At 40.9% G+C, this 10,518-nt stretch overlaps 1 protein-coding gene across 4 annotated transcripts in view; it reads left to right on the top strand.

The window, feature by feature from the left end:
* Positions 1-9,181, top strand: part of LOC102737075 (DIS3-like exonuclease 2) — a 117,102-nt gene extending 107,921 nt beyond the window's left edge. For all 4 annotated transcript variants that reach the window (XM_081813392.1, XM_081813393.1, XM_081813390.1 and 1 more), the window contains one exon: positions 6,889-9,181. In XM_081813392.1, the coding sequence (XP_081669518.1) occupies positions 6,889-6,900 (12 nt within the window). In that variant the 3' untranslated portion in view covers positions 6,901-9,181. The remainder of the gene's footprint in view (positions 1-6,888) is intronic.
* Positions 9,182-10,518: the final 1,337 nt, after the last annotated feature.

Here is a 10,518-nt window from a genome sequence, read left to right as displayed (position 1 = left end):
TTTTTTTTTTTTTAAAGATTTTATTTATTTATTTGAGAAAGAGAGAATGAGAGAGAACACATGAGAGGGGATAGGGTCGGAGGGCAAAGCAGACTCCCTGCCGAGCAGGGAGCCCGATGCGGGACTCGATCCCGGGACTCCAGGATCATGACCTGAGCCGAAGGCAGTCGCTTAACCAACTGAGCCACCCAGGCGTCCCGAAAATTAGTTTCTCTAGGGAAGGGAAACCCATGGAAAATTTTTGAATAAGAAGGTAATTTAATGAGATTTTTCTTTTCTTTCTTTCTTTTCTTTTTTTTTTTGGTAAGATGGAGCATGAGAATACCAGGGAATTTGTAGAGATATAAGAGCACTTGTAAAAAGACAAGTGAAGGATTTGGGGAAGCAGTATGTTCAGCAATTGGGAAGAGTCAATGTGGTTGTGAGGTTTTGAGTTTGCAAGGCCGGGAAGAAAGTGGTAATGGTGTTGGAAAGAGAAAGAACAGGAAAGGGGAGTGCTTTGAGGGGAAGACCAGGGTGGTTTTTGATGTTTTGAGTTTAAGGTGATAGTAACACTTTAAGATGGGATCATATAGGAGGCATTATGTTAGGTACCATATTAAGTGCTGGGAATATAATAGTGAACAAACAGGCCAAGTCCTTGCCTTTTTGGAGTTTGTGTTTCACTGGGAAAGATATAATGGTGTAAATAAAATACTATGTGTAGCATGCTCAATAGTGATTAGTACTAAAGGGGAAAATAAATAAGAGAGATATGTGTTTTGGGGATGGGGTTGAGATTTTATTTATTTTATTTTTTAGAAATTATTTATTTTAGAGAAAGAGAGGGCATGTGGGAGGGGCAGACGGAGAGGGAGAGAGAACCTCAAGCAGACTCCACACACTGAGTGCAGGGCTGGATGTGAGGCTCAATCTCATGACTGTGAGAATACGACCTGAGCCAAAACCCAGAGTCGGATGCTTAACCAGCTGCGCCACCCAGGCACCCCTGGGGTTGAAATTTTAAATAGGGCAACCAAAGAGGGCCTCCTTGAGAAGATGTCTTTGAGTAAGAATGGAAAGAAGTGAGGGAGCTATCCTTGTGGAGATCTTGGGGAACAGCAAACATGTACCTGCCATGTTCAAGGAATAGCAAAGAGCTGAAGCAGAAGAGGAGCTGGCGATGAGGTCAGAGGGCTCATGGGGTAGGAATATGGGTCAGGGAGGGCCTGTGTATCAGTCAGTATTTGAGTTTTAGCTCTAATGGAGGTGGAAAGCCTTGGGGGATTTAGAGCAAAGAATTTGACATGATAGGGCTTACATTTCATAGGCTCACTCTGCTGTGTTGGGAACAGATGGAAAGGGTGAGAGAGTAGAAGCAGGGAGACCCCTTACAAGGCTTTTACCTATATTCAGATGACAGATGATGGGGCCTGAACTAGGGTGGTGGTCATGGTAGCCATGGAGATAGAGTTGATAGGATGAGCTAACGGATGTGATGGTGGGGTGTGGGTGTATATGTGTGTGTGTGTGTGTGTGAGAGAGAGAGAGAGAAAAGGGAGGAAGGAGTTGATTGATTAAAAAAGGTAAAGAATTTTTTGCCTGAGTAACCAGTAGAATGGAAATAGTTTGTTCTGTTCCTGTAAACTAAAAAAAAGGTACTTTTGAATGAACTACCTTAGGCAAACAAAGTTCCCAATAACACATATGCCTTTAAGAATGTAATATGTCTTTAAAATGATATGTCCATGGTCATACTTTATAATGAAAGAAGCTTATTGGCAAGCCTTGTCAAGAACTCCCTGTGGAAATATCAATTGCTTTTCTTGGCTCCAAAGTATTTCCTGAACAGTGTATTATACTGTGTCCCAAGTGTACCATTAAGGGATTTGAAAGTTTGTTAAAACATGTGTGGCAAGTGAGTGCTGTCATTTAAGCCCAGCCAGAGGAGCCAAAAAATGAAAAGCAGCTCCTAGGTGGACTTCATGACATGCATTAGCTCTGAATCAGAGGCTCAGGTAGTGGGGAACGCAGGGCATTATGTCCTTCCACATAGCCTCCAGCCGACACTGTCGTAAACAGCCCTTAGAGCAGAAAGCGCCTGGAGACATAGGTATATGTAAATCTTTTGGAAAAGCTCCGTTATACCAAGTGGGTAGTAACCCCCTGCCCCTGGGGAATGTAATAGAATTTATTTGCTTGGAACAGAAGTTTCCAGTGCTAATATGGACTTGCTCTTTTTTTTATAAGAGGTAACATAGCACTTTTCAAAGATGACTTTTATGTTTAAGGAAGGGTTTTTCTTTATCAGTAAACGGGAAAACTATGAAATGTTTCATGCTTGGAATTTGGGTAAGCCAGCATGATGAAAATGTTACTTGGCAGTTTTATTTAGGATTCCACTGGACTTGTTTCATTACAGGAATTCTTTCTGTTGCTCCTCAGTTTTGAAATATGGTATATTAATTATAAAAGGAAGGGAAAGAGACATCTAATCAATATCAAAGTGACTAGTTGCTTGATTCTGGTTAATTTCACTTGTGCTTTGCAGGTGATGTAAATGTACCTTTCTGAGGGATGGATTGGTACTTCACAACTGCGGCAATCCGGAAATACCCCTGGAGGCTGTGCCCGGATCTGGGCTTTCTCTTTTTTATCCAGGCATTTGCGATTTTTCTTGCTAAAACTATTGTTTTCAAATTGGGGAATTAAGTTTATGGTTATACTGAAACTGGAGTTGTAATTTAGGTATGAAGGCCTAGAATTATTTTAGAAAAGTGCATTTATTTAAATGTCTTCCAGATTTACTCATTTGCTTTTGTATTTATATTTGCTTCTTATGGTGGTAAGTTTCACCTGTGATAAAGTAACTGATGACTTTGTCCTGGTTTGCAGACAGTGCGTTCACGGAGCGCAGTGCAGGATATTGCAGTGTCAAGTAGACAGGCATCTGAATTTAGCTGGCTCTTGCTGCTTGGTAGTTATTTTATTCATTTCTTGTAATTTTTTAAAGAATGCTTCTTTTATAATTGATTCAAGTCTTTCTCGTTTTCTTTGGAAGAAAAGGAAACAAATATTTATTGAGCATGTTTTAAATGCCAAGCATCTTAGAATCCTCAGGGGAATATAAAAAATGAATGTGATGTGGTTTGCTGTCTGATGGAAGAGGGAAATATGCAAACAAATAAATGGAATATAGCCTGATCAAGAAATCTTATAATGAAAGAATAATTAAGGAATAGCAGCTGAACAAAGGAAAGAAATAGAACATTTTTCTTAAGAGAGGGAGGTTACTCAGAGAAGCATTCACCCAAGAGCTGGATCTTGAATTTTGAGTATTTTCCGGCTGGCAAAAGACGTAGAGGCATTTCATGCAATGGATGTTCGTGGTGGGAGCTGTATGTGCAAAGCTCACTCTGTTGGCGGGAAATCTCCCATAGGAGTGTCCAGGACTAAGGGCACTGGACGTAGAATCCTAGATCTGTGTGCATGTCACAGCTCTGCCATTTAGGAGCTATTTTTTCCTCTTTGAGATGGACATAATTACTCTTTCATGTATCAATCAGGGTCTTTGTGGGATCAAATCAGTTAATATGTGAAATGCACAGGGAAGATTGTACATGAAGAGTATGAGGAGTGGTGGGGTGCCTGGGTGGCTCGTCGTTGTTTAAGCATCTGACTCTGATCTCAGCTCAGGGTTGTGAGTTCAAGCCTGGCGTTGGGCTCCATGCTGGGCTTGGAGCCTTCTTAAAAAAAAAAAAAGAGTCACAATAAAAGCCTTAGTGTTTAACATATTCATAATTATATTTAAATTCTCTCTGCTTCACTAACTCATGTTCCTTGTTGAACCCTCTCTAAGTGAGTCTTTTTTGGGGCACCTGGGTGGCTCAGTTGGTTAAGCATCTGCCTTCAGCTCAGGTCATGATCCCAGGGTCCTGGGATCGAGTCTTGCATTGGGCTCCCTGCTCAGCAGGGAGTCTGCTTCTCCCTCTGACCCTCTCCCCCACTTAGGCTGGCTCGGTCTCTGTCTCTCAAAAATAAATAAATTTAAAACAATCTTTAAAAAAAAATGAGTCTCTTCTCAGGGCTCTATTCTCAGCTTCTCTTTTCAGTTGATACGTGGCCCTCGGACACATTTGCTTAATTGTCATCCCACTGTGTTTAGCTCCCTACTCTTTCAGTTTCTGCCTTCCAGTACACTCTTCTCATCTCCAGACCTATATTTCCAGCTACCACCTGGATGTTCCTCACCACCTTCAACTTTTTGGGTTTAAGGACTAGATTTGTTTTCCCTTAAACAAATATTAAACTCCAGACACCTGTGCAAGAGATTTTTCATAAATTGCCAGTTCCACAATGACCTTATAATATTGGATACTCTTGTCCTCATTTTAAAGATAATAAAACAGATTCAGAGAGATTAAATAACTTTCCCAAAGTGCTATCGCTAGTAAGTGGCAGAGCCGTGATGCAAGCCCAGTTGTGTTGACTAGAGTTCCTGATATTTACCACTTTTTCCTACTTCCCCACTTCATTAACTTTATGCTAAAGACCACACTCATTAAATTGGCATTTGGGTTTCTTTGCGTCTGCTTCTTCATCCTTCTTTCTCACTCTTACTGTACTTTGTCACCATTACTTGCCTTTACTTTGCCAAAGGCAAATTTGCATTTTATCTCCTTGCCTTTGCACAAATGTCCTTTCCCAATTTTGTCTTCTCTCTCTCTTTTTTTTTAAAGATTTTATTTGTTTATGGGATGCCTGGGTGACTCAGTTGTTAAGGGTCTGTCTTTAGCTCAGGACATGATCCCAGGTTCTTGGGATCGAGCCCCGCATCAGGCTCCCTGCTCAGCGAGAAGCCTGATTCTCCCTCTCCCACTCCCCCTGCTTGTGTTCCCTCTCTTGCTGTGTCTCTCTCTTTCTATCAAAGAAACAAATAAAATCTTAAAAGATTTTATTTGTTTATTTGAGAGAGAGAGCCCAAGCAGGGTGAGGGGCAGAGGGAGAAGCAGGCTCCCTGCTGAGCAGAGAACCCGATGTGGGGCTCGATCCCAGGACTGCGGGATCATGACCTGAGCCAAAGGCAGACGCTTAACGACTGAGCCACCCAGGCACCCCTGTCTTCTCTTTTTTCATGTGTTCACCTGTCAGAATCTGGATAGAGGCAGGACAGCGTATTGGTGTAAGCCTGCGCAGGAATCCAGTGGTTCTGTTTTCTACTTCACTGGACAGTTTACAAGCAGACCAGCAGTGTATTTTTGTACATTCTTGCTAACATTTGGTATTGTCTGGATTTTTAGTTCTTGCCTATCTGTAGTTTTATAGTGATATCTCATTATAGTTTTAATTTGCATTTCTCTGATGACTCATGAGGCTGAGCACTTTTCCATCTTTATTGGCTATTAGGCTATTTTGTAAAGTGCCTTTAAGCCTTTTCCCCATTTCTCTGTTGGATTGTCTATCTTTCATTGAGCTGTGGGAGTTTTTTTATGTATTCTGGATATGAACACATCTATGGCTTATCTTTAAAATTTCTTTTAGGAGTGCCTGGGTGGCTTAGTCAGCTAAGCATCTGCCTTTGGCTCAGGTCATGATTCCAGGGTCCTGGGATGGAGCCCCACGTCGGGCTCCCTGCTCAGCAGGGAGTCTGTTTCTTCCTCTGCCCTCCCCCCTCTGCTCTCTCAAATAAATAAATGAAATCTTAAAAAAATAAAATTTCTTTTATATCATCTTAGGATAATATATTATCTTAGGAAAAAAATTATTTTACTGGAGTTGAACTTATTATTTTTGTGGCATTGCTTTTTTTTTTTTTTAAGATTTTATTTATTTATTTGAGAGAGAGAATGAGATAGAGAGAGAGAGCATGAGAGGGGGGAGGGTCAGAGGGCGAAGCAGGCTCCCCGCTGAGCAAGCAGGGAGCCCGATGCGGGACTCGATCCCGGGACTCCAGGATCATGACCTGAGCCGAAGGCAGTGGCTTAACCAACTGAGCCACCCAGGCGCCCCTGTGGCATTGCTTTTTATGTTTAATATGTGTTTTCCTATATTTTCTCATATATTATTTCCTAAAATTCTGCCAGGCTTTTAGAGTAGTGTCTTCCTTAGCCATTTTCCACTTACACAGTTTCATAGGGTCTCTGATTCAACAAACATTCTTGTCTTCGAAGTAGGGGGATTCTACAAAGCATTTTGTCATTTCTTTGCTAACACAGGGGTTATATTTCTCTTAAAGTACAAAAGTCATGCTACACCCACCCTCCTTTTCCAAAAGGTGTGTCTGTTTCTCTCATGTGCTCTGAACTCAAGATTCTGGGCTTAGGCCTCTTTCCTATTCGTTTCAATGGTAAACTTCTCATGGCCTCCCCTTAATTTCATCCTAATGGTTGTCAGGGTTCCTCCTTGGTACCACTGAAAAGGCCAGATTACTGCTCTCCATCCCACAGAGCATAAGGATTATAGCCTGATGGAGAAATGGGATCATCCATCTTTTTCTCTCCTCGCACAGCCAAACTACTCTGTCCCCAGTTTTACGTTCTAAAAGGAGACAATAGGTAGAGGACAGACTTATCCTTGGTAAAACTAACTGAAGGGTATATCTGACAGACATTTCTGTGTGTATGTGTATGTGCATTTGTGTTTGGGAGGGAGGGTTTAAGGAAATCAAAATTATTAAGTATTTTAGAGTGCTATTATTTCTTGAGCATTTTTCGTAGCTTCAAGTGATACTTATTTCATATTTCTATGCCCCAGTTGATATCTGTGTATATTTTCCTTGTTTATTTTTATTAGCAGGGTTTATGTGATGCTCATCCTACCCTGTTCATGGAACAAGACTGAGAGTGACAAAGTTCTGTGTGACGCAGTGATTTGCTTCCCTCACTAATCCGTTTCTGTCCTGTCCTCCAGAGACTAGACTAAACCTCCAAGGGAGAATAATCCCAGGTGCAGCATGCACTCGGAATAATAAGTGCAGTCAGCTGCCTCACTCTCAGGTCTGTGGAGGAACCCAGAGGAATTTTTAAAGTCCTCAGTTAACAGGTCAGTAATAAATCCATTTTCCTCAGGCCCACTTCCTTTCACTCTGAGCCCAGAGCTCCAAAATATTGACCGACCTGAACTGGTGGCCTTCGACACCAGACCCTTGACTCTCCTCTCTTGTGCTTGCTTGTGGAATGTTTTCTTTCTATTTGTAGATGTGCATTTTTCTGTGGAGGAAGGGTTTACAGCTTTCATCTGATTCTCAGAGGCATCTGCTAAACTTCCGAGTTGAGAACCACTGAACTGGACTTTTCAACATTTTCAAGGTCAATTCCACAGAAGAAGGCCTCTTATTTTACAGATGTAAGGAAAATTGAGCTACTGGTTTCCAACCCACATACTCTTGTGTCTGGAAACTGTTCTGAACGTTCTTTTGCATTCCGATTGTCTTTTATATTCATTTTTTCATTTTTTTAGCCCATTTATCTACCTGTTTACTTATCAAATACGGAGCACCTAGATTGATTATACAAGTTGCTATAGAATATACAAAGATACATAAGCTACCCCTTCTCTGGCACTTCACAATTTCGTCACTGTATTAGTGTTATCTACATATAGGATTTACCTCATCTGTTAACACTATATGCTTGCCAGTTGTAGCTTATATATCTTTGTATAGATATATACAGATAGACTCTGAACAAGTTATTTCCTAATTAATTGCTGTATTCATTTAACATATATTTGAGTGGCTACTAAATGTACTCTTGGAATATAACAGTGAATAAAATAGCCACTGTGCTCATGAAACGTACCTTCTAGTTGGGAGACAGAAAGTACGTAAGTGTGTAATCTACTGTCAGGTAGAGATAAGTACGGTGATGAAAAATGAAGCAGAGTAAGAGGATAGAGCAATGACAGCCAGGTGGGGCTGTTTCAGTTAATGTGATCAGGAAAGGCCTCTCTGAGAGAAGGACATTTGGGGTGAGACCTGAACAAAATAAAGAGATCAAGTTTTCCAGATTGAGGGAATAGCAATGCAAGAACTTCAGGATGGAAGGTTTTAGTATTCTAGGAATAACAACAAGATCTCTAGATTGGAGTGTAATTTGTAAAGGAAAAAGTTACAGAAAATGAGAATGGAACAATAATATGGGCCTGGTTTGACAAGGCCTTGTGGCATGGCGATAGAACGATGTTGGGAAGCCACTGGGAGAATGACATGATCTGATTTATGTTTAAAAGATCACTCTAGGGTGCCTGGGTCTGCCTTCGGCTCAGGTCATGATCCAGGGTCCTGGGATTGAGTCCCGCATTGGGCTTCCTGCCCCTTGGGGAGCCTGCTTCTCCCTCTGCCTCTCTCTGTTTCTCTGTCTCTCATGAATAAATAAATAAAATCTTAAAAAAAAAAAGATCACTCTAGCTGCTTTGGTCCAAATGGAAATCAGGAGACCGGTTATCTCAGCAAGGAGATAAAGGTTGCTTGTGCAGTAATAGTGCCAATGGCAAAAAGAAATATTTAAAGGAAGGGCCAGTGGGCTCTTCCAATGGATTGGATGTGGGGCCTGAGAGGAGGATGGCATAGTGTGGTGCCATCTGCTGAGAAAGCAGATGCTGGGAGAGGAGTGGGTTCTGGGCAGGGAGCAAGGGTTCTCTTGTTCGAGGTGCCAACTGACATCAAAGGAAGATGTAAAGTAGGCAGTTGGATATGAGTCTGGCATTCAGGGGAATGGTTGATGCTAGACATTTAATTTTGGGAGTTAATAGGATACAGAGAGATTTAAAGCCCTGAGACGGGATGAAGTCACCTGGCAAGTGAGTGTAAATGGATCCTCCCCCTAGTGTTTAACATGCTCCTATGATCCTCTTTCAGATCAGATTCAAGTTCAATTTGGGGGAAAAATACTTCATGGATAGTGTTATGGACTTACTATTACAGTCCATCAGGAAGCACTGTGGTTCTTTCTCTTCTTAAGTATTACCACTCTGGTCCATTTATTATAAAACTCCATCCCTATCAGGTTATGAATTAGTTGGTGTTAGCAACCATTGTTGATCATTTCCTGAATCCATTATTTCAACAGGGATGGCAAAATGGTGTTATCGGAAGTCTTTCCTTCCTTCTCAATTAGCTGAAACTCCTCACTAAAAAGATCTTTACCTCATCAACTCTTTGGTTAACCTGAGGTACAGTTTGTACAGGAAAGGTAAGATAAATGCTTGGAATTTTCTAAGATTGACCAGAGAGAGCTTTTTCATGGTGATTCCTGAGTTTTTTTAATAAGACCCTAGAAGCCTTTGATAGCTTCCTTGTTTTCCTGGTATGACACGATATTCCAGGTTCATCTTATCTATTTCCTGCTCCAGACTTGAATTAGCCATTTCTCTAAGGGTCCTGCAACCCTTACTCTTAACCAGTGTGTGATATGGAGTAGTTTTAGAATGTTTTTTGTATCCTGTGGTCTTATGGTGATCTTTTTTTCTCAGAATATATTCCTGTTCTTGTGTGTACTGGTATAACAAAATAGAATGAACATACTTTTAAAATGCAACATTTTAATTTATATGTATTTTTTATTTTAGAGAGGGTAGCAGGAAGGGCAGAAAGAAAGGGAGAGATAGAATCTTAGAATCATGGAGCCCGATGCAGGGCTTGATCTCATGATCTGAGCTGACATCAGGAGTCAGATGCTCAACCGACTGAGCCACCCAGGCGCTCCAATTTATATTTGAATTACACAGTTTTGAATGACTTGATTTATTCATTAAGTCCTGCTTCCTTACAACATTTTTTAATTTAGTAACTCAAAAGTGAATTTAATGCCCAAAATACTACTTCTTGAATATAACTAATCTAAACCATGGAGATTATCATAAAGTCAGAACTGGGCTGATTTTAAAATGTGCTATACAGTCAGGCTTGGCATACTCTGGTTATTGCTCTCCCCTGCTCTCCTCTTCCCATTGACTTTTATTTGAACTTTTTTTTTTTTAATAGTTTGATACATGTTAAACTTTTATTTATCTGGAAGAAAAATGTCATTTTGTTGAGTTATGTTTTAGCTGAAAATTGGCTAAAAAATGATTTACAGTATTTGATACCTTGTTTTTGTTTTTTGTATTTTTTTTTTTAAGATTTTATTTATTTGACAGAGAGAGACACAGCGAGAGAGGGAACACAAGCAGGGGGAGTGGGAGAGGGAGAAGCAGGCTTCCCGCTGAGCAGGGAGCCTGATGCAGGGCTCGATCCCAGGACCCTGGGATCATGACCTGAGCCGAAGGCAGACGCTTAACAACTGAGCCACCCAGGTGCCCTGATACCTTGGTTTTTTTTGTTTTTTGTTTTTAATTTTATTATGTTATGTTAGTCACCATACAGTACATCATTAGTTTTTGATGTAGTGATCCATGATCCATTGTTTTTGTATAACACCCAATGCTCCATGCAGTACGTGCCCTCCTTAATACCCATCACCAGGCTAACCAATCCCCCCCCCCCCTCTAAAACCCTGTTTGTTTCTCAGAGTCCATAGTCTCTCCTGGTTCATCTCTCCC

The sequence above is a fragment of the Leptonychotes weddellii genome, chromosome 3 (assembly GCF_054177405.1).
Source record: "Leptonychotes weddellii isolate Sample4059 chromosome 3, ASM5417740v2, whole genome shotgun sequence".
Taxonomy (NCBI): Eukaryota; Metazoa; Chordata; class Mammalia; order Carnivora; family Phocidae; genus Leptonychotes; species Leptonychotes weddellii.
This window is presented reverse-complemented; position numbering and strand designations above follow the sequence as displayed.